The sequence below is a fragment of the Buteo buteo genome, chromosome 2 (genome assembly GCF_964188355.1).
Source record: "Buteo buteo chromosome 2, bButBut1.hap1.1, whole genome shotgun sequence".
Taxonomy (NCBI): Eukaryota; Metazoa; Chordata; class Aves; order Accipitriformes; family Accipitridae; genus Buteo; species Buteo buteo.
In genome coordinates, this window is record NC_134172.1 from 7,796,278 (window position 1) to 7,820,719 (window position 24,442).

The 24,442-nt window shown below is 40.2% G+C and overlaps 1 protein-coding gene across 12 annotated transcripts in view; it reads right to left on the minus strand.

Moving 5' to 3' along the window:
* The window catches only part of PRKAG2 (protein kinase AMP-activated non-catalytic subunit gamma 2), a 225,238-nt gene that overhangs the window by 50,176 nt on the left and 150,620 nt on the right, over positions 1-24,442 (minus strand). For all 12 annotated transcript variants that reach the window (XR_012652790.1, XR_012652792.1, XR_012652793.1 and 9 more), the window contains one exon: positions 6,334-6,427. Coding sequence is in view for 2 of the 12 variants with exons in the window: in XM_075045175.1 (XP_074901276.1) it covers positions 6,334-6,427 (94 nt within the window). In the remaining 10 variants the exon portion in view is untranslated. The remainder of the gene's footprint in view (positions 1-6,333; positions 6,428-24,442) is intronic.

Here is a 24,442-nt window from a genome sequence, read left to right on the forward strand (position 1 = left end):
AGCACACAATGCTGTACTCTGAACTAGGGGGTTCTCGGGACACTTGGAAGTCGAGATGATATTGTCCAAAGTCTTTGACCTTATATCAAGCTGTTGTTTACCAACCATGATAGCCCACTATCAAACCAAACAGCCTCTGCATCAAGGGAGTTCTGCATGGAAGTTATTAGCAGAGTTGACATTGTCCCTCATCTGATGCAGGTGAAAGCAATAGCACTAGCAAGAGTGGCTAGTAAAGGTTACTGTAAAACAGTACTTCACATTGGCCCAGACACTAACATGTATATATCTGAAGCAGTAATGTCTTTCAAGTGTAGGAAAATACTAAGTTGTCTTAATATTCCTCACAGATAGCTGCTGGCCAATGGCTTTCACTTGGAAAATAAAGTTTGCAAATCATGCAGGTGCAACACTACCTGGACACCATCAGCCCCAACACTTCCTGTAAAACTGTTTTCAGTTGCTTGCAGCTTTGCCAAAGCAATTACATGGACTCATTGCCATGGTAAGCATTTTTCCGTAGTGTTTTTCTAGGAAGTCTCAGCTAGAATGGTTTCACTGTTTCCAAGAACAAGTTAGAGAAAATAAATATTTTGACCATATTAAAATTTTATGAAAGCTTTTGCATCGAGAGGCTCCTGCATCCCCCAAGACCCAAAGCAGAGAGTTTTAGAGCATGCCCTGTGTAACACAGCTATATTTTTTGCTGTACTAAAACATCACTTCCCAGATTGGCAAGGCTTAAAAAATGTTGTTTCCTGAGAAAGACTGCATGCATTAGCTGCTATGAACTGCTTATTTCCTAGTCAAGACAGAGTAGAGCCTTCCTTATTGTAAGACTAAACACCTTGTTAAGAATAAGGGAGTTTTACCTTATGTAGGAGCAGGAAAAGTTAGGACTGCTTGGAGATAGCAAGCACCGGGCTGACAAGAAGAACCACGTGCAATACTTGCACAAGGTAGAGATGCGCATACAAATTGTGGGAACAGTCTCTGTCCAAGACAATAAAACTCCCAATAGCTTCTTTTGCACTGGTCAATTACAGTTTTATACTTTCAATTACCTATCATTTTATACATAATTTTCATCTTTCAACTTTGAAGGTGGAAATTTCCAGGAGAAAAAAAAAAATAATCTATGATGTTACTGTATAGTAAACTGGCAGACAAAGGACCTGAGATTGCCTAGGACAGCAGGGTACTTAATCATAATTTCTTGCATAAACTAATAAAGCTGAACATTTGAATACCCCAGATACGTTATTCTTTAACTCTGGAAAGTACATCACAGGAAAGCCCATCATCCCATTGATACTCTTTGTTGCCGAAGGACGGAAAAGTATAAGCTGAGTAAATTCAGTGGAATAAGCAGTTGTCTATATTTTCAGATGCAAGTGTTCACTATTACTTAAGATCAGATAGCCAGGACAAAAAGCACTCAGAATAAGATTTTTTTAGAATCTGTTACTGTGCCTCATGTCATACCACAAAGTAACTCTAAAGCAGGAAGAGAAAATAATCCCAAACTCTAAGACCATATGAAGTCTATTAATACCAATTATCATCTCTGCTTAATAATTTCTTGCTAGGTCCACTTGGGATTCTCATCTGCTGTGGAAAAGTTCATGTGAAACATCCCCTATCACTATCACCACATACCCTCATATCTCAAAGCAGATCTTGTGGGCAAAATGCCCTTTCTGTACTCCAGAAAGCATCAGCTTTAACAATCACATAATGAATGTTTATTAGAAATTAATTACAGTTGCAAAAGGATGTCTTAACTTTACTATATCCTAACCTGAACACTTGATCCTTCAGCCTTAAGAATTAAACAAAATCTAGTATGTACATTAACATGCATTTTATTATAAGCTTCTTTTAACTATTTTTGGCCCCGAAGGGACATCTGTTTTCATACCACGATTCAGATATTCAGTTGACAGCAGGAGGCTGGCAGACAGGAAGAGCTCAATAATAAACTACTTTTAACAAGAAACAACAAGAAAATCTGTAGAGCAGGGAAGGAATGACCCCAGACACAACAATTAGTTAAGAGGAGATGCAATTACTGGTGAAAGTCTCTTTCAGGAGACAGCCAGAAACGAGTATGTGACAGAAGAGATGGATGATACAGGACGAGCAAGATGAAGGCCAGAGCATTACTAGGAGAGATTCCACTCTAACACAAACTGTTTATCAAATAACTGTCTAAATCCTGCTTTCTGCAACAATCCAGAGAAGTAGAGCATTCAAGAGCTAGCACATCAGTCCCATGGCACTGATGCTACAATTGCTGCACACACTTTGCAGAATTCTTTTTTCCAGACTAGGAATTGAGCACAGACACAGGAGAACCCTGCAATTAAGTTAACTCTGTCTGCAGAAAACACCTCAGAAAGATTCCCTGAGTTACCAGATGCTACAGAAAAGTAGTTAGTTCTGCTTCCAGTAGCTACTACTTTATTACCCAAGCTGAGTAAATGGAAGAGATTAACATGGATGAGAGCCAACTTTGCAACAAAACTAGTTTCCAAAATAACATGCTAAAACTATACCAATTACATCAATACAATTGACAGGCATGCATTTGCTACTCTAATCCAGTTTCTCCTCTCACAGCACAGGTAGCTGTTGGAACACAACCATTTCTAGAATTCTAGCTTAACAAATTAAAGCTAGTAAGTGTAAATTGTTAGCTAAAGCCCTTTTTCCTATTAGATCTTCAGAATAATTTCTCCTTGCTCTTTTCCAAGCTCATCGTATCCTCCATAAAATAAAACCCAGAATTACTCTTGACATCGATCAGAAGTAAAAACAACCTTAATATAGAAACATGACTGCACAAACACTAGAGCTGAACAAGCAAACCCTCAATATGTATGAAGATAACCAGTTTTTGATCATTTATATACATTCATGAGAGGTCTCTCAGCACTAATCTATTTCAGGCTACAATGAGAAACTCCGCACCCATCACCAGGTAGCTTTCATACTTTTTGAGGAGATGTAGGTAGGTCACTCCCATCCAAGGAATACTGAGCAGGATGAGTTCAGAATATTTTACTCTAATAAGTTTTTCTGTTTATTTTTAAACAGAGCATCCTTCAGTTAAAAAGAGACTCTGAACTTCTTACGTGAGAGTTTTTACTTTCCTGCTCTGACTGCTGTTGGGAAAAAGGTCCTTTAGGGAGTCCTGAATAAAATAAATATCCACTGGCCTATCCAGTCCTTCTCCTCTATGCACATAATCAGCCTACCGCCTGTCCTATTTCAGCTGGTCCTATTTCAGCTGTAGTGCAGTTGATGCTGTTCAACAGCATCTCACTAAGTTTTGCTCTTACACATCACAAGAGCAGTATTATTAAGCCAATGCTAGACAGAACTACTGGCCCACCAATAAGAAGTTGCACTGATCCTAGAGAATCCAGCCAGATATATGAAGTAAAGATGTTTTAAACCAAAAAGATGACCAGCACTTCTTTCTGCGACAATAACATGATGTCTAATACTGCCCATGGTAATTATGTACAAAATAGTTTATATACATTCTTTGTATATAATGCATATAATGAAAAAAATTGTCCTTCAGTTGACAATACCATTTCATTTAAAAACCATATCATCAGGCTAAACTCTGCATATTTCATTATGGTACTACTGGGACTATAAATCTTTCTAGTACCATTTTTTCAATTTAACCCTCCTGATTAGAATCCAAATTAAACGAACGCCTTCTGTTCTTTCACATTCTCATTTGTGTAACCTTTGAGGAGAGTGACAAACAAAAATTCATTTCAGCATACTGAACGGCATTTGGTGCACACACTGAGCCTCATTTTTCAGCTCTTTTTATTAAGCTCTCTGTTTCAAGAAAACTGCAGCATGATTTGACGCACAAGATAGTTAGCAACTGTTGATGGATACAGAAACTGGAAAGCTAGCAAGAGCAAATACTCAAAAGTAGAAGCAGTCAGGAAAGCAGTTCCAAAACAAGTTTCAAATCTCTCATTTAACTCACAATTTTAGGTTATCAGTGGAGAGACTTTGGCAAAAGGTCATCAGTTACAGTGTGGCTACAGCCACTTAATGAAATTGTATCAAGATTTCAAAGAAGTTTCTCAACTCCTGAGTGCTTAGGACTTGCCATCCAACAAAAAAGTGAACAGTGTCAGATGTCATTTTATCCCTGACCCCCAATATTAGCACAAATACAACTACAGCAACTAGTGCAAAAATTTAGGTCATAAAATATATACCGCAACTAAGCTGCCGCATTTCCATCTGCATCTCACTTTTCCATGATTCTTCTTCTATAGGCTTCCTCATATAGGAGCAGTCTGGACAGTAAGTTTTGGTCTGACATTGACACTCTTAATTTTACTTACATCTTACCTTCTGAATACAGCACTCTACATCCTTTCCACTTGGCTTTAAAATTAGACATAGAACTAGGTTTTCATTATGTCTGAAAGGCTAGTAAAGCAACTGCTTCCTTTCAAAATTCACATACTACTTTAAACTGGTCACAGGTTTGCTATTTGGCATTATCTTTTGACAGATCCCTGAACTGCTCTCGCCCACCCAGCCTGACTACCCACAGACAAAGCCTTAGTTTTAACGCTAAATGAATTAAGAGACAAAGTGAAACAGAAGCTTGAAAGCCAGGGAAAAAAAATATTTAAAAATTACCAAACTTTCCAAAGAACTCAGAAAACACTGTGATAAGATAACCCAAGACACAGAGATATTCAGCCTACTCAAGTGTCTGCAAATAACACTATGTTAGACTGTTAAAACTGCAAAGGTATTTCAAAACTAAGTTGTTGGGTTTTTTTTAACTAGACATCCTTTTCAGATATCTAAATTTATAAGATGTTTAAAATAGCTTTTAAAATGGCTTAACTATTAGTGATTCAGCAGGTTTTAGGATCTCCTATTTGACAGTAACAAGCTTTACGTAAAAAAATGAACACTTAAGTCAGTAACTTTCTAACTTTCCACGAGCATAAAATGAAGGCCTCACTAAAAATAGTTAAACAGGGTGAGGAAAAAAAGCTACAAGTTAGCAACAAACCCCTTGCACTACATATTCATATTTAATGTTTAAGATTCACAAAGGTGCAAGTATTTCATTGCAATTCAAACTCTGTCTGGACTCCTAATAAAAAAAAAAAGCTTAAAGAATCCAATTGTTAAGAGCTTCCTTTTCTCACACACAGAAAGCTTAAAATAAAAGGTGTTACTTTTTCAGACCAATCCCACAACTGTAGACAGCATGCTAGTAACCAAGAAGCTGGCTTATTAACACACTGGCTTAGAATTTCTTTTCACAGAATGACTCAGCCTACTATTTTCAAAGTTTTCCTTAAATATTTGTCCCATATTTTACAATAGCAGTTACCAACTACGGAAAAACATATCCCATAAATTCTTAGCCACTTTACAACACTGAGCATAGTGATTAGCTATGCGTCCACATTTGCATTCACTAATCTAATCCCTTCTGAAAATGAAAGCTCAAGATACTCAATATAGATCTTTCAGAGGTAAGCAAATGCTCTGCGCAAGTTCGAGAAAAAACATTCATGCTTCTCCACAGCACCGTTTAGTGCTTCCAAGATAGAAAAACTTGCCAGGAGTTCCCCTATCAAGAACACCACACTCCGTTAAAACTGCAGCTCTTAATAGGACAGCAAAGAACAACGTAAGAGGGCAGCCACATAAGGAAAATTTAGTTTACAGCTGTCTGCTTTAAAGAGATGTATGCATGTCTATAAGGAGTAGAAGCTTTAGTTGAAAAAGCTTTCCACCACTGCTCGCACCTCGCTCTCAAAGTCTATATTTGGTATCGCAGACGTATTCGAGGAGAATGAGTGCTTTACAGAGAGGAGGAGGAGGAGGGGATGCCATGAAGGTTGCCTTCCCCTCAGTGCCAAGGACTCTGGCTGACTGGAACTGCAGATGAAAAGCACGCACCGCCGAAGCGGCCGCGGCCCGGCAGGCGCAGGCATGTGCTACGAGGCGGCGTGCGAGCCCGACTGCAGCCACAGCCCGGGCTGCAGCCACCGGGACAAAAGCACCGCAGAGGGATCGGGCCGGGAATGGAGGGGAGGGGAAGGGAAGGGAAGGTTGCGACCCGCCCCGCAAGGACACGGCCAGCGCGGGCGGCGGCACCGCGGCCGGCCCGGGCACGGAGCAAACCCCCTCCCCGCGGCGGGCTCCTCGTCGGGGATACCCCGCTCCCTTCCCTCTGCCCAGACCCCCGCTGGGCGTGCGGGTGTCCACCGACCTGCCCCCCCCCCCCGGGCCCCCCTTTCCTTGAATTTTTACCTTCATCTTCGAGCTCTAGTTTCTCCAGCATCCCTTCGGAGGCGGCCGGGAGCTGAGAGGGAGCCGGAGCCGCTGCCGCCGCCGCCGCCGCCGCCTGCGGGAGGGAAGAGAGGAGAAGGAGATGAGCATCCAGGCGCGGACTCACCGGCCCCGCGGCGGCATCGGAACAGCCCGGCGCGGCGGAGGGGAGTGGCGGCGCTGAGGGGGCGGCTGGCGGGGTTCCCGCCGAGCGCTGAGGAGAGAGAGGGGAAGGCGGGACGGGCGCTGAGGCCGGGCGGCGGCGGCGGCTGCTGCCCCCTCGGCCTCCCACACACGCACGTCTCGGTGTGGACTGCCTCTCACACCCCCCCACCACCACACACACCCCACACGCACTGAGGGGGGAGGAACCGGGACTCGCCCTTCCTCCCCCCTTGGCGGCGGCTGCGCCCAGCCCATTAACCCTGCGGCCCCCGGGCTCCCCGCCCGCCGTGCACCCCCGGAGGGCGCCGCCTCTCCCCCTCACGGAGGCAGCGGCCGCTGGCGGCCGTGAGGCCCGCGGGGAGGCCGGACGCCCTTTCGCAGGACAGCGCTTCCCGCCACACCTCGCCGCCGCCTCTACCCCGGCCCCCCCCCCCTCCGGTGGAGGGATTGGTACGTTCCGTTTTGCTGCAGTCGAGCCCGTTGGTTACCAGCGGGAGGGGACGGTAACTACCACTTCCGCGCGCAAAAAGGGAGGGGGAGGAGGGAGAGGATTACTGCCCCAAGAGCTCTGCCAGGCCAACCGCCTTTCGCAGCCCGCTCTGCAGGCTCGGCTGTCCGCCTGGCTGCTTCGGAGTGGAGCCGTGCAGGAGGAGGCGGAGGGGAGGAAAGCCCTCCTCCCCCCCTCGCGAGACGCGGTTGGTATGGTCCCGCGCGTTCACCTGCAAGGCAGCAGCGGGGAAGCCGGCAGTTCCACTGCCCTCCGGGGGGGGTGTGTTGAGGGGGGGGGGTTGTTGAGGGGGTTTCCCCCGTGTGTGACAGGGAGCTCCCGCACTGGGCCAAGCCGCCATGCCGAGGTACCCGCTCCGGGAACAGACGCGCTCGTTTCCATTTGAAACGCTCGGGAAGTTACAATTCAAGATTAGCCCGAATGTCGGCATCTTCGGTGTGAGTCGCGCGGCTCCATCAAAGCTGGCCGCTAACCCCCGGAGCAGCCGCCTGAGGAGGAGGGAGGCGGCCTTGCGGCTGAGCGCCCTCCTCAAGACGTGCTGCAGCTCAGCCAGAAGTTAGGGGGGACTCGACCCAGGGATTAGTGAGTGAAATTCTAGTTTACATTGTGCTGCAGATCAGACAAGGTGATCCTACTTCAAAAATCACTCTTGAAGAAGAAAGAAAAAAAAAAAGAGTGACTGCCCCGCCATTGCCGTCGCTACAAGCAGTAGTGACAGTTTCGGAGCTGTTCTCGACCCCACTGGGTGTGAGGTGGTCTGCCTCCCTGAGCACAAAATGCTGACAGCCCAAACCACTTGCTGTTAACAGTGGCTGAAGGATGGAGTTTGCTCCGTGGGAGGCAAGAATGGGATTTATTGCACCCAGCTTTACAAGTCTGCATCTGAGCTTCTAAGCCAGGCTACAGCAGAATCAATGGAAATAAGGAAATATTTGGAACAGATTCATCATTTAGATTGTGGTAAGCTATAGCTAGGCTTCCTTAACTATAATGAATAGGTCCCCACTGACTGTTTAGGAAGCCCAGCAGGACCAGTTCACACATGGATGCTGTAGAGGTGGATAAACAGATTCTTTCTTTGGCAATGGCAACAGTTCTTGTGGGCAGACATGCATGCATGGTGCTCCAAAGGAGTCACAGGACCCATTAGAGAACATTTAAAATCTATTGGTCCCTAAGGAAAGGTTCAGCCTTCAAAAGTTCAGCAAGTCCTTCAAGGAGGGAAGATTGAATAGATCTGGGATAGCACAGTAATGTGCATATAACATAGGAAAGTATGAAAGATAATTAGAACTAAAGCTATGATAGGAAGAGAGAGCCTAAAATTATGGGAAAACAGAAAGCTGTCTGTCATTTCTCAAGTCCAGAGACGTTTCAAGCAAGGAAGCTGACCACTAGTGACAGCTTCTTTTTCCCAAGCTGCCTCTTTCTAGGAACACTTTTAAGGATAGGCGAAGTTAACAATATCCAGTTTTTCTTTACTGTAAAGGTCCTTTGGAAAGAAAATCCTGAAATATTTCATTCCTAGTTGTATTTTTAAAAGACTGCTAGGATTCAATAAATACTCTCAACTGACCAGCCACAGAAGATACCAAAGCAGTTCATATTAATTTATAATATTTTCAGCCTACTAATTAAAATGCTTTGGAAGCTTTTAATTATCTCTGGGAGGTATCTTTAAAAGCTCTAAATAATTTATCTTCCTTATCATGTACCTTGATACTGATAAGAGTTTTTAACCTCTTTTGCTAACCAAGAGAAGAGTAAGATGACATATTTGATTGGAAATAACTGTCATGTTTTTGTTTCTTTTCTTAAAACAACAAGTATTTACTCCCCATAATTATTTAGTAAGCACCAGCCATGAGGAAGTACAGCTCCAAGGTTGTTTGTAGCTGGAAGTGACACTGAGTTTTCAAAGGTGCGCGTTGCATTTCACCTGCTACAAAACACGGATATGTTTATAAGAAGTAAGTCAGTTAAGCCTATTTCATGCAATGAGGTACACTGCACTGTGACCCTCCAAGTTTACTGCAAGATCAGGGGTTTACAGTGGCAGTATCTACATTCAGACCAAGCGTACTATGAGAAACTCAGGATAATATAAAGGCAGTAATTTAATATGTAACAGAGATTTGTAATGGAAACATTATAGCTATGTTGTAACATCCACACTGCTCAAAAAACCCCAAAGGAAATAGAGAACAAAAGGCTGAAACTCCATCCTTCACTCTGCCTGCAGCCTCACAATTTGTTTAACCAATTTTGGAACAAGCTGCTGGTCATGGTGTTCATTTTGCTCCTTGCTTTGCATTCTAGCTCCTTGTGGTTTGTAGGCAATGCAGTGAATCAGAACAGGAAACTGATGCAGCTGAAAAACAAAGGGACTGAAAGGAAAGATTGTTTTTTATCCAGATCAGTTCCTGATCCAACTCACTGTGCAGTTGTATCAGCTAGCACCTGCACAAGGAGCACCAAGGGCAGGAGTGACAGTGGGACCACACCTTCTGGAAACAACCCACTCTTAAGTCAGCTTAAATCAATGGTGAAAACACCGTCTTGTTCATTATGAACTACTACAGCATTAGACAAATTAGCAGATATTTTTAACAGTCCCAGGTATTACTTCTTTCTACAAACTCTGCCTGCCATTTTACAAAAGGATTACTGGTTAAAGATAGGGAAAAGATCTGTCCTTCAAAGGACCTATATTTCCCACCAAGATGATATTATATATTGTAACATTTCAATATCTGTTTATTGTGACTATTAGTTCTACTGCCACAAGAGGTTTCTACTTACTATGACTAAGGAATTTGTCTAGATTATGGTTTAAATGTTTGCTATCAGAGTGTGTCAGGTAACCCATTTTAACTGTTTGAGATACCCAATGTGACAAGACAGTATATGCTTCATATACTAAATACTGCTAAGCAAAATAAATTTTATATGTAAAAGTTTAGAAGAGAAATATATGCAAAACCAAAACTGCCTCAATATATTTCTTCTTTGCCAGGTTTCAGTTCGTTTTTTACAAGGACATTACTTATGCCAAAAACCATAGACCTACAACATAACACTAATACAGAAGCTTAATACAGCAGTGCCAGCAACCTTTGTAGAGGCAAAGTAAAACAACTCAAGGTTGATACAACAGCAAAAGTCATAAAAAGGTGGATGTAAACAAAAGAAGTTTTAGGACTTCTGGGAAGGCTAGAACATAAATTTTAATAGGTAACTGCTTACTTTGTCTCTGACTGTTTTCTTTAGCTTGCTAGGGTAAAGGGAATGACTAATAATCTGTAGAAGTAAAATCAGCCCTGTAAATTATATGTGCACTTATAATGAATATGTTAAAACTTATTTGATAATCTAGAAGTCCTTTTAGTCCTATGTCCTGTTGAAGGAATCCCATTATTTCCATAAGAACACACTAAGTATTTAAATTGTTGGGACACTTCAGGGTTGTGAACAACAATTAACATCAGCAGAAAGTTATTTTTGATGTAGTTTCCTGCCATCTTGTCTCCCTGAATTAGCAGGAATGCATCCGTTGGGATAGGGACCTATCAGTGGCAGTCATCAGACCAGCTATATCAAAATGCTTTGAACGACACCTACTGTGTAGCTTTTCATATTGAATGAGTTACCGTAGGCTGCTGCTTTTGCAACCAGTGGAGAAACAAACATTTCTAGGACATCATTCACATGGTCTATTATAGACAACTACTTAGGATAAAATGATTTGCAGTCACTGTACTGACTAGATGTCTACATCTCCATTCGGTCAGGTTCATTCTGCTTAGCATAACTATCTGTAAGGGAAGGTTTGGGGAGGGAGCCAAGAAACTATAAACTACTCAGTGTAACTTTGATTCCAAGATGAATAAGAGAACAAATACACCCATTTTAAGTAGTTAGAGGAAAGAAAAATCATCAGTAACAGCCAACATGTATAAACAATGCCAAGCCAATCTGTCACTTTGATAACAGGTCAGAAGTTTTGTGGTAAGCAGATGCAGCAGGAGTTAACAGGACTTTTGACATTATCTTGCATGACACTCACACAAGCAAGCCAGATGATAGTCTAGATGAAACGACTGCTAAAGGTCACAACAATATTCACAAGGAAGGTAGTAAGATTTCTTTATCTAACTGGAAGGGTTTAAGAGAGGGTTCTACAGGTCTGTATTCTATCTAATATTATTTAGTGTTTTCACTGATGATTTGATGAAGGAATAATGAATAACCTGATCATATTTTCAAATGGCTCAATGGTGAGAGATGCTGCTCTTTTAGCGATAGCCTTAGAACTTAAAATGATCTTGAGAATTGCTGCAATGCTTTGAAAAACAGGATGCACTTTGATATGGGTAAGTAGAGCGCGTTACACAATAATCAAATGCAAAAATAAAATGGGAAAGGATTGGCTTGCAGCAGTCATGCAAGCACAAGACCTGAGAATGAAACACAATGTCAGATTCTTGGAAGAAAAATCACACTGTCTACAAATGTGTTATAGGTAAGACGTGGAGAATCTGTTCTACTCATTTCCTGAATAGATGCCAGCTGGGATACTGCATTCAGTTTTGGGCATTGAACTCAAGAATGAACCAAGAGAGTCCAAGGAAAAGCAACAACAATGAACTAGGAGTTCAGAAAACATGACCTGTAAAGAAGGACTTGAAAACCTCCCAGTTTCTTAGTCTAGAATAAAAAAAAAAAAAAAAAAGAGGACTGAAGGAGAATGTAATAAGTCTCCAAATACCATGTTTTTGCAAGAAGGAAAGTGATAAACTATCTTCTGGGTCCACTGGTTATGGGATAAGAAGTTATCTACGTAGCCTTTAGCAAGGAAGTCTTAGGTTGGACTTTGGGAGAACTTTCTGAACATAACAGCAGTGAAGCACCAGCACGCTTTGCTGAAAAAAACTGTAAAATCTCTGTCATGGGAGGTTTTTAGCAACAGATTGAAAAAAAAAATTGTTGGGAATTATTTACATATAGTTGATTGTGCTGTGGGGAAAAATGAATTTTTAATGTCCTTTCAGACTTACTTTCTTTTGTTTCTATTTTTGTCCAAACTTTAGAAAAATATATTTAGTCTTAGTGTGATAATTCAATGAGAAGTCTTTATATGTATGTTTTGTACAAAAGCCAGTTTACTAACAATCTAATACAAATGTAAATTTGCTTTGCCCTCCCCCCCAAACAAGTAGCCTTAATTCTAAATTAGAAAAATTCTAAAGCAAATATTGTTTGAGTAATAATAAAAATTATGTATTCATCTTTGATGACTGGGTAGGAGTAGAAAGAGCAACCTAAGAAAAGAAATGCTGCTGCAAATGACAAGTCTGTGTGGAACAGCTTACTCAAGCATTGCAACGAAAACTTTACCCATGCTTTATTTAGAAATAGGCATTTCCAGGTAAATTCAAGGCTGCCTTTCTCAAAGCTTTTCCTGACTTTTCTACTCTTCCTTTCATTCTGATTAATGAAGGCTTAATACCGATATGCTAGGGGTGCCATCTGCATAGCTCATAGTTCAGCAGTAAAACTGAATGCCCTTTGAAGTACTTCAGAAGAAAAAAAAGCTACTTACCTTATAAAACCTAATGGATTGAAGAGCAACAAGAAGGAATTCCCATCTAAATGCAAATCAAGGCAAACCCATTTTGAATGCAAGAGTAAACTACAAATGGTAATTTTCCCACCATTTGCTAGTGCTCCTTATTACAATTACAGTTCTATACAACTCAAGTAGTTAACAGCTCTTCTTCTGATGAGCTGTCAATGAACAACTTACTTAGAATTTTTCTAAATGTATGTCATAGATATGCTTATTCTGTTGCAATCTGTTTGTGCAAAATTAATTTAAAACACTTACTGCTTATTTTTGGTTTAATTTAGTCTGGTTCATGAAGTGGAAAAAGACAGAAGTTGTTAGAAAAAAAGGTTTTATCTGCTGGTTAAACTGTAAATTAAACTCCTACTTGTTTTCTGCTAGAGTGTGATAACTGATACCAGTGATATCACTAGAACACTAGAATCAGTGAGGCTGAGATTAGGGTCCCATCTCGGATCCCTTCTGTATTTAAAAATGCTAACTGCATGCTGAAAAGGCTGACTGTGGGGTGGCAGTCCATGAGTCTATTAGGTGGTTAGAGAACATGGTCAGTCCCAGTGAAGAGCTCTGGACCTGGTTCTGATACAAAGTTCTCCTTACCTCGAAAAGCTCAGAGTGAACAGAGCAGCTGTCCAGGAATTGTAGTTTCTACCATTTAAATAGATAATATAAATGGAACAACAATCAAATTTAGCCAAATCCTAAGGAAAAAAAAAAAAAAGAATATAGGAGTGCATTCAGCACTAGGAAAGATGATGAAATTGACAACTTGCATTTGTACTAAATCTTCACTGCAGTTACAGTACTGAGTGTTGAAATCTGTTTACCCTGAAGACATGTGAACTGAATGTGCAGAGTGATTTCACATTTTTAGTGGAGAGCCCTTCCTAAATATATCTGTGTGGAAATGAATTTGCAGTTTAATCCCAGTGAGTTCTGTCACTGACTTAATTGAGAAACAGGATAGATTTACAAAACTTCCTTTGATCTAACACCAGAAACAAAGAACCTATCTTACACATGAACAGTGTCCTGCAGCACCTAGCTTTAAGGAAAAAAAAAAGGTACCAGTGACAGTAGAGTTAAGCACTTCTAAAAAATAAACTTCAAAGGAATTAAAAGACCAAGGAATTGTCTAGATCTCCAGCTAAATTCTTACAGAGAAGTCAAGGCAGAAGTGGAGAAGAAGCAGGATTTGTTTACATAACCTCTAATCTCTAGCTGTGTGTCTGATCCTGTATCACTCTGCAACTCAGATAAGGCAGAGTTTTGAGTCAAGAATATCAGAGGCATTCTCTACATAAGCCTTTGTGGCCAATATTCATTCCTCAGATTACTCACTTAGAATATAGGTGGAGTCTGAATCAATATTATCAGCATGACACGTTATTCATCAAACAGCCCAACAATTTAAATTCTGCCCTTTTGAACACAAAGTTCAGAAAAGTTAAGTACTTCCGAGGAACTAACCTGAGCTTGTAAAGAAGACTGATGTTACAAGTGTGCTACCAGATTCTGCAAACACAGGGATGCCACTTAGTTTTAATCTATTCCAGAGTTTTTAAGTGTTCTTGTCTTAAAAGTTTGTTATCGTATATGCTCAAAAAGATATGCTTTAGCTGTTTTCACACATATGCTTGAGTGCTCCTTAGTCTTTTTGAAATAGGATGTACCTCTTATCAAACTAAGGGCCACGGTTAAGGGCAAGGGGAAATTATTGCCAGAGAGAGCTGCTGTAATCAGGTGATAAGCATGATGACAGTAGATATTTTGTTATGACAAACACTTTAAAAAGCCCCAAAGAACAGATGGTAGAAAACAGGTAAGCATCCACTAATTTAAAGTGAATGGAAAAGAAGAGTAAGTGTGAGCCCATATTTTCATGGGTCTTCATTCACTGTCATTGAATACAGAATTATTTGTGTTAGTTAAAGTTAAGCACTTACTTACTTAAGTACTTTAGCTGGATTGAGGCCAGAGTACTGATGAGTAATCTGCAGAAGAGAGGCCACTGAGAATAACAAATTTTAAAAAAAATACTCAGAGCCAAATCTGATTTAAACAAACACATTTACTATACACCATTTCGCTTTCTTCATTTTAGTGTTGTATTTCAAAGCCTCGATCATGGATAGTGACTTCACTGTGCAAACACTTACTACACCAGCTTTCAATGATGCTATTTCTTAAATTTAAAATGAAACACCTTTTCCCTAACAAAGCCTGAAGTTAATTGCTACTTCAGGCTTCAGTAAACTATGCAAAATTCTAGTAACCTATTAGTAGCCTACCACTAAGATGTAATTTTCATGATCATCAGCAGTTTTGAAAGGCTGGAAGCAGATCTATTGAGCCTAGATGTTAGCAGGATGATGTAGGTCAGAATTACAAGGGTCGTTTACTGAAAAATAGAGACAACCTTCAGCTCAGAGCTGAATCACTCACAATCTCAACAAAACTTCTTCAAGAAATTTACATAGACCTGGACCGAACAAATAATTCACTCTGTGGCATGAACAGCACTAAGAAGCAGGTAACTGCAAGCTAAACATGGAGCAAATGAGCTGCGCTATAGATGGCCACTTTCTGCAGAGCTTATCATGACTGAGGATCTCAATACTCTATAGGACTCCAGAAGGAGTATTTGAAAGCTATATCAAAGAGGCAGGCAAAGATAATGAAGTATTTTTCAGTGCAGTTCTAGGAGGACTTCAAACACCTAAGAAGGACTTCCTCGTAGCACTCGGGCCTTGTGTGTTTACATTAGATTTCAAGCCTACCCCACAGCTGACAAACTCCAGGCATGAGTGCCATCAGTGGCCCCATTAAAACTTGTGAAGTCTATTATATCAAGGTAACTACTCTTATGCGTAGACAAACCAATATATTAATAAACTTCCTTTAACACAGAGCCTATGGTTGACCTGTAATCTCCAAATTAATTTTTGACAAAAAGCTGGTTTTCAGATGGCACTGAATCTGTGTAGCTTGAGGAACATAACCCTCTTCCTGAATTACTTCCAGATCTACTGCTGATCACTCCAGGCCTAATTTTTGTGCACTGCTTCTTTTTTATCATTACGCACAAAGGAAATCTGCAATGACAGCAACATGCAATGGATACTTCCTTCTGTCATGCATGCTTTCCCTTTTGACAGCCTCTTAACTATATCCTTCCATCATTTCAGGTACACTACAGGTGAAACCAGATCGTCCTCTGTACTGGTTCTGTGGTTTGACACCATCTGGAAGGACTCAAGCAAGGACTGTGTTAAAAAAGAAGCATATCAAGTGTCTGAGCTAAATGTTTTATGACTATGAACAATATCATAAAGAGACATGGAAATACTGGTAAGGCTTTTCCTTGTATTCCAGGAACTACAATTTAAAAAAATCCAAATTAGTTCCATGCTAAGGACCAGGGATACACCTCCAGCAAACCTGCCGCCATGCTCATGTTACTGCAGAGCTTGTGGAGGTGTGGATACAAAAGCATATTCACAGGCAGTGGATACTTATAGCGTGGATCTGGCAAACACTAGGTTCACAAGCACGTAAGCTTAGATGCAGATTCAGTCTGTAGTTAAATGTCTGCAAAAAGCTGAAATTATTTCTTGACATGCTGCCCTAGGGCTCAGAAGAGCATCCTACTTTACAGTGATCTTTTGTGTAAATCTTGATGTGCTCTGAAAACATGATAGGTTCCTATACACAATCTGCAGTGTAAAAGCTTGTTGCTACGAACTTTAAATACAACATATGCTACCTGTGGTTAACTGATCTGAAGCCAGTTGCAGCTCCTGTTCTAAAAATATCTGAGTTCCATAGAACTTTTATGTATTTATCATCATAATATTGCTTAGACTTAGAGTAGTATAAACCCATTTTTTTATAAATGGGAAACTGAGGCACTGGGAGACCAAGTAACTTAGAGTTGCAGGAGTGATCTCTGCTAGGGCAGATGGTGGCAGCCAGCTCTCTCTGATCTCCAAAGCATTGCCAGCTACTGGCACTATATTATTCTCCTTTTTAAACTCTTGCTTTCCTTAATGACTTTGCAACTGAAACGCTCTTTGAATTCTAAGATTTCTTCTCTAAAACAGTGACAGCTAAATGCTTGAGGCCATGAGAAAAAGAAGGAAGGTTGAGGAAGGCATCCTTTTCTTCAAAATATAACCTCTGTACCTGTAAAATCTTGGATGATGGAAGAAACTACTTGGTGACCAGTTTGTATTATGTCCTTCTGTACCATAGCCATGCTTGGTGGCATTTTGCTGTCTTTTTCTGAAGACTTATTCCAGGACAGAAAGTTGTGCACTCTCCATGGAAACTATTCCTCACAGTGCTCCCTAAGAAATCAGCTTTGGCAGCATCCTGTCCTTGTGTGCAAGAGGTCTGTTGGGATGTACTCTTATGCAGTCATTATCAGCATGCTTAAGGGAAAAGGGTAGGAGAGGAATCTTTTGTCTTCTTTCATAAGCCATGTCTTCAACAATAGCTGTTTCCATTTATGTAAGGAGCTGGATCCTGAGGTAGTACACACCACGAATGTTTCCAAGTAAATACAATCCCAACACCCAAAGCTTGAAAGGCCAAACACACAACAGCAGGCAGATAGCGATCTTGCACCTGCTGCTCTCCCTGCCACTCAGTGATTAGCTATTTTCGATTGTCACCAGGAGCTCTCTTCTGATTCCCAAGCTCTTTCCCTCACTTAGTCTTTTCTGAACCTTTAATGTTTTCCCCAACTCTTTTTTCCATCTTCTGTCTGTCCATCAGCTTCCTTTCTCATCTTCAGTACTTCTGCTAGTCATTTGTAAGTGTTTTAATAGACAATAAAAATTGTACAAAGACCCTGATCCAGCAATGTGACTTGGCATGCATATAGCTTTAAGTGCTGTAGTACTGTTGACTCCAGCAGGACTACCAATATACTTAAAATTAAGCACACATTTAAGTGCTTTCCTGGATCAAGGCCATCATCACACCGACATTAACCAAAACAAAACAGCACCTGAGATTCAGCAACATAAATAAGTAGCAACCTCAACCAAACTCAGTGCTGTAACCTTCAGGTTACCTTTCTTCAATGCCTTCTGTCATTGCTAGCTATGTTATGGCTACACTTAAAATCTATTCTGCAAGCATATACTGGAAGTAGTGCTTAGGAACAATCCTGTTTAAGCCAATGCTTTCTTATGGTTTTAGAATTTGCCTGGCCTGTTCTGCTAGATCAGGCTCTTGGACAATAAGGTCCTCAGGGCAAGAATCATGTTTATTTTTCTGCCTGAATCATATGTGTTCATATACCACAAAATAGCAATTAGTAACTTTTGTTCTAAGGTACAAGGAAGAAGACTTTCTACATACTGCAGATGCCCTGGCTTGTGCAGTTGTAAGTGAAAAGTATGACAGATAAAAATTTCAAAAGTCTAAGGTATTAACCTTATCACTGGCAATTTACTGTAACCCTAAACATGCAAAAAGACTAAATTAAAACCTCCTCTCTTGAATTCTGCCCCCTCCTCCTCTTTTCCTGACATTCTGCCTCCGTTACCTTTTCTCTTTTATTCTGTGATGATTACTTCACTGGTTTACACTTCAGCTTATAAGCCCCATATGGTAGGAGCCTTGTCCTTTGTTAATCATAAAATAAGATTATGCCTACCTTGGGCACTGTACAAATCATTATTGTCTTCCTACAAATGTCTTCCACATGGCCCCACCCTCAGTTCCAGCTGAGAGTGCTGTTGTGAACAAGCTCAAAGAATAAATATTTTGCATTCATTTCACTAGCACAATGGAAACATTTTTCCAAGCTGCTGCCAAGATGGTATCTAGTCCTCTTCTGAGTCAGCAGCCCATGCAGCTGACTTTCAAATGGCCAAACTTGCTTGATTGTGATCTTAAAAGAAAAAAACACAGACACAAGCTGTATTTTTAAAGAGCTGTATTGCTCTCCTCATGCACAAGCAGGTAGTGACACTATAAAATATGAAAGCTGGAGGCAAGAAGCTGTACAGAAGAGAGTGTTGTTTGTGATGTCCCCTTTATTTCTGTGAACTTCAACAGTTTATTTCATCCAGTCAGAGGAAGGGACTGGGGAACATTGTGAGGAAGTGAGAAAGGAGTATCACTGCTTTACGTAGTCCATTTCCTTTTGGTATCAGCCAGCTTTTTACATTCTTTAAAGCTCTGTTAGCCATTAAAGTCAGTGTATCTAAAAATACAATATAGACAAAACCAGGCTAAGAGAGATGAAGATGGCAAGGAATTCGTAGAGTTCCCTTCCATAAGCATTTTTTGCTTATTCTTAGCTGTATTTTCACTGTAGTCCAATACATAAGCAGGCATGGTGCAACAGAACAGGTTCAAAACTGTGCATCTTTCCTCCATTCTCCTAATCCCTACTGCTTTGTGAATAAACAGCCTAAATGGTAAATAATTTTTGTGTTCCAAAATTGCCCAGATATAGCTGGTAAGAAATTGTCAGTGATTCTATATTAAGCTGCAGCTTTACATTAAATCAGAGAGTATGTATCTGGCTTCTAATCGCTAATAGAGCTTACTCTTACGAGAAGTTCCAATCTTCTAGCAAAATAACAGGATGCTTATTAAATTAACAAGTCTAAAATTCAGAAATAAACTGTGCCATAAGAAATCAGTTCAATGGGTAAAACCAGGCTGGCAATCTTAAAGCACCCTCTTTATGTCATGTTACTTATTCAAAAGATATCTATTTATGTAGACACATGAGGCCAGATCCCTAGGTTTAGCCTTTTTATACCATGCATAGTGCAGGACTTATGGTGATAAAAGTAACTTAGCTTTAAGCCACTAACTCTGTCTTCAGGATGCTGGGGTCATGATTTTGGCCAATGTGTATCTTAAAAAAGACTCATAGATGCTCTAGTTTTAATTGCCTTAGCTACTTATAGCCTTATGAGAGCTGGCAAAGCAGCTGGGAATTGATTGGACTCAGCATTCTGGCTATTCATCTTTTCCACCTAGCCTTTCTCCTTTTGATCTAGGACTAGGAGGAACAGGAGTTGTAGGACTTTATGCCATTAAAATAAATTGTCCACTGAGTGAATCCATAGATAGTTGATCAAATTATCTCTGTGGCTGCAGAAAAAGCCACAAGCTGACACAGACACACATTTCCTTAGGGCAGAAAAAAATCATCTTTATGCAGTACAATTTCTCTGCATCCTAAGATTGATTGCCATGAATCTGAACACTGCAAAATGAGAATACAAATACATTAGGAAACCAATGTTTCAGGAGGGCATGACTGGACATTTTTTCTTCTAAACCAAATAAGTAGCTTTAAAAAAAGCAAATTAACCAGTAGAAAATGGATAGTAAGACTTTTGTTGCATATTTTAAATACTAAAAAGGAAGGAAAATACCAAATGTGATACAAAAGATATGACTAATAGGGAGAAGGTGAAGCGGGAAAACAGAATATTAATAAAATGGGAGCTGTAATTAAGAGAAGTAGTGTGGTATAGCTGAAGCTTTCTATTTTTGTGATGTTTAGTTCCAAATGAGTTTACTGGTTCATTTCTTCTTTATGTCCCACTGAATCACACTACAGACTTTCTAACCATATTGAATAATTCTCCTGTGAGCCTATATTCAATTCAGTGGAGCTACTGTGATGCTCTGTCAAAGGAGACCGAAATCAAATCAGGTGGGCTCAAAACATTTTCCCTTTAATATTGTATGTAATTGTTACATAGTTCATCAGTTATTCCTTTACTAGGTTTGCAACTAATTATATACATGCCAACTGTTGGACAAATATATACCATTTTTACATTAAACATACTTTCACATGTACAGCAACAGTTCCAGTAGAGAGAAATGTTTAAACAATGATAGCTTGTTACAGCCCATAGGATCTAGTAGAGAACAGGTCTGTCTCCCCAAAGGAGTGCTGGTATTAAGGCACTTAAAACTAGCCTGGACATAACAACGCTGCAAGAGCTTTCTTCACTGGTAAATGACAGCCTTTCTGGTTCATGTGATCAGTTTACTGTGGTGTAAATCAAAGCTGAATCACAGTGATGTCTTGGCACTCTAATATATAGCCTTAAACCACATGAATGCTGAAATAGGGAGTTCTTGTACATTTGCAGACTGGATTCCTTTTTTCCCAGCCTGTGCTTTTTTTTTTTTTTTTAAAGACAGCATCAGAATCAAAGAACCCTTTTCTGTTCTCTTCATCAGATTTTAATCTCTTTAATCAGCCAGCTAGATTATGGAGCTCTGATAGGTGGCATGGCTTTTTGGAAAGAGCCAAACTGAAGGACCCGCTGCACATATCCTGGTTCCCAGGCTCCTTGCCAGCAGCAGGGTGTGATGTAATAGCCTTTCACGCTGAACAAGTTAACAGCCCTGTTTTTGAATTTACTACATTTTGGCTAAGAAACAGCATGAATAGCCTTGCAGGGAAGTGCTACTGTTTAACAAGCAGGTAGCTGCAGAAACAATCTTATTTCCCTCTCTGTAGCTAAGACTGGAAGAAAGTCCCAGCTGTACATTACGTCTCTCCTTTTCCATATGCTGGAGCAGCAAGGACTGTGTAAAATTAATACAGACCGGACTCTTTCAGTCCCTCCTGAGTGCTATATCTGCAGTTTTAACAGGACTTGCTCACACAAGCTTAGAGTAAGTCTCAGACTACCTTTTGGCTGAGATGCCCTCTTTTTAAGAACGTTCTGGGAAATCACTTGGCTCAGAAGTTATTTGGAGAACAGTGGTTAACTACACAATCATATGGAAAGGGCCATTTGTAAGTATGATCTGGCTTTGTCACTTCTTCTGAGCAGAGGAAGCCCCAACCCTGTTTTTCACCAAAAAAGAACTCAAAGGCAACTCCTCAGTTTGGAGTTAGCATCTTCTTTCTCTGGCTTGGACTCCTCTCATGCTGGGAAAGGGGAAACCCATAAAGGCCAGGAAATGATGTACCACAAAAATGCTTATGTTTGCAGGAGAAAGGCAATACTGCTGTTTTCACAGTGACTTATGCATCAGTAGAAGAAGAAAGGATGAAATGAAAAGAATACAACCACATTAAGCTCAACATACTACATTCTACTTTAAAATACGGGCAAAGCGGAAACAGGGTAAACATGTTCGTTACTGAATTTGCAAGCTCTCTACATTCCTTTCACAGTTAGTAATGTCACATTAGAGAAGAGTTATCATTTACCACTTACTGCCTGAAGGTTACACAGTCCAAACAACAGAAGGCCAAAGTACAGAGTCATGAACTATACTATGAAAAATCAAATTGCTCCTTCCCCATTTAATGCAGTGCACGATAATCTTTTGGTATAGCTTTGATCTCTTATCAGCTGAATTTCTCATTATAACCTTCTAACTCAACCACTGGGAACAGCTACACACCCAGAGGAAAGCCTGTAAGAGCTGCTGCAACAGTGTGTCACAGCCTCATCCCATCTAGCTTTGGGCACCCAACAAGTGCCTCAGAAATGCAACACCCGGAGTCACTCCCTTTGTAGTCAGCGGAAAAGGCTGAAGATCTGATTCATCCCCTGCAAATGCCTCTCTGTGGGATACGAAGACAACTAGAGCTACTATACTCCCAACTTAAGCAGCTCAGATAGGTTTCTAAAGTTAGGTGGGATAAATCCAGACCTTAGTGATTATCACAGACATCCATTTAGCTTGAGGTTAATTGCTGAGGTTTGTATACTGTGTTGAGATGATACTCACTGAAGGAGGATCTCCCTCTGTCAGGAACTGTCTCCCACTTTTTATCCCCCTCACCAGAATCTAAGGCTTAAAAATCACATCAAAACATACACTGTTCTAAGTGCTACTAAAACATGAAAGGTTTTGATTACATCTGCTGGGAAACAAATATTTTTATTCTTTCCTCCATGCCTTCTCTCTTACTAAACAGATTTAACCATTCTGCGCCACAGTCTCAGACATATAGAAAACAAGTACACAATCAGCTTCAAATGCAGTTAATTATAAAAATGGACTAAGATTAGTTCCAAGTCCTGATACTGCACCTTCCTATAGTTATCTGCTGTTCTGTGGGTTTTTTTAATAATAATTCTGGGTCTGGGTTCAAGGGTTACTCTTTGCTACTGCAATATATATAGCAATCATGAATTATTTAGAATAGTCCTGGGATCTCACATATCATCACTAGTTAAACAATGTAATAAGTAAATGAGATTTAAGTTGACAGAACCCTGTAGGTAAGAGTCAACTTCTCGTTTCATAAGTCAACATAGAAGCTTCCCTGTCATTAAACTGATCATCTAACAGCATGGCCACTATGAAACCATTTATCATATAATTTATAGTGTGTTTTTAAGATACTTGGAATTGTTAGGCCAAGAAATGGTGATCTAAGTAAACAAGAATTTGAGTTTGCCTTTTACAGATTTGTTTATGGCATGTGCATTATGAAAATGTATTTATTAACACACAGCTCAGAATAAATGTTTGAAATACAGTACTCAAATTAAGAATGTTGGTCTACTGCTGTCATATTTGTAAAGGAATGCTAGGTAAATAACTTACAGGGATCAAAAGACACAACAGTCCTGAGTGAACACCCATCAGCTTCAGATTCATGCCCTTCTGCAGAAACTTAGCCTTTCTCTTCTCTAACAGTTTCTCCTACTAGAAGAGCATGGCAAATCTCCCTGGTTTCTGTCGAGAATGAAACATCCTCAGTTCCTCACAGATCTGTAGCTGCTGACATTTGTTCCCAAGTAAACCAAAAAACTAATGATTCACTAGCAGCCCTGCACACTCACTGTTCTCAGATATAAATGAGTACAGAGGGTACAAAACAAAGATAATCAGGTGCTATACATCCTATATATTACTGTATCTTCTGAACAAGAAATATTTGAGTCAGACATACTGAGTTTCCATCTAGATTCTCTCTTGTACATATATACAAACACAACAGTTGATAAATATTTGCTGAGAATTCTGTTTCTTTATTCTGGCATCTTCTACTAAACTTCATATTTTCCAAATCAGCAAATAATTAAAAACAAAACAAACTTTTCAGTCTTTTAGTCAGTAGAATGTGCTAAGATTATGTTGTTTTCCCATTTCTATTCTAATAGGTACGAAAGACTCCTCTGTAGCTGCCTAACACGAATACATGCATATGCAAATAATATGGCTGATATTGACTGAAACCTACCAAAAATATTTTTGTGTCCTACAAGCCTTTGAGTTTCATAATCTATGTATCCCAAGACTACTACTTACATAGAAAGGCAGTTATTTGGCTGGAGAAAAGTTACTGCTGGAGTTCCCTAACTATCAATATAGGATTAATTTTATTTAATACTTTAAATATTTACTTTTGCATAGCAGCAGAACAGAAAGTCTGTATTTTGTAGGGAGAGTTTCGCTTGCTTAATCTAGAAAAACAAAGGTTGGCTACAGGTACAACAGGATGTAACAAACAGTGAATGAAAATGGCTATTGATTATAAGAGCAAATGGTCACAACTTGTCCATGAAAAAAATCAGTTGAAAATCAGAGACTTCCTAACCATTACAGAAGGGGTCCCCAAAATAGGGCATGTGTTTTACTGGATGTGTGTGAAAGACTTGAAAGTAGTATGTACCTAAACACTTTCAGCATAAGAACGGCTGCTGCTACTGTGGAGGTACCTAACACAAAAGCAAAAGGGTTTTGGGATTGCTGTGTTAGCATATTCAGATCCTGGAACAGCCTTCCCATGGGCAAGTGGGAGGAAACTTCCTGCTTTTAAA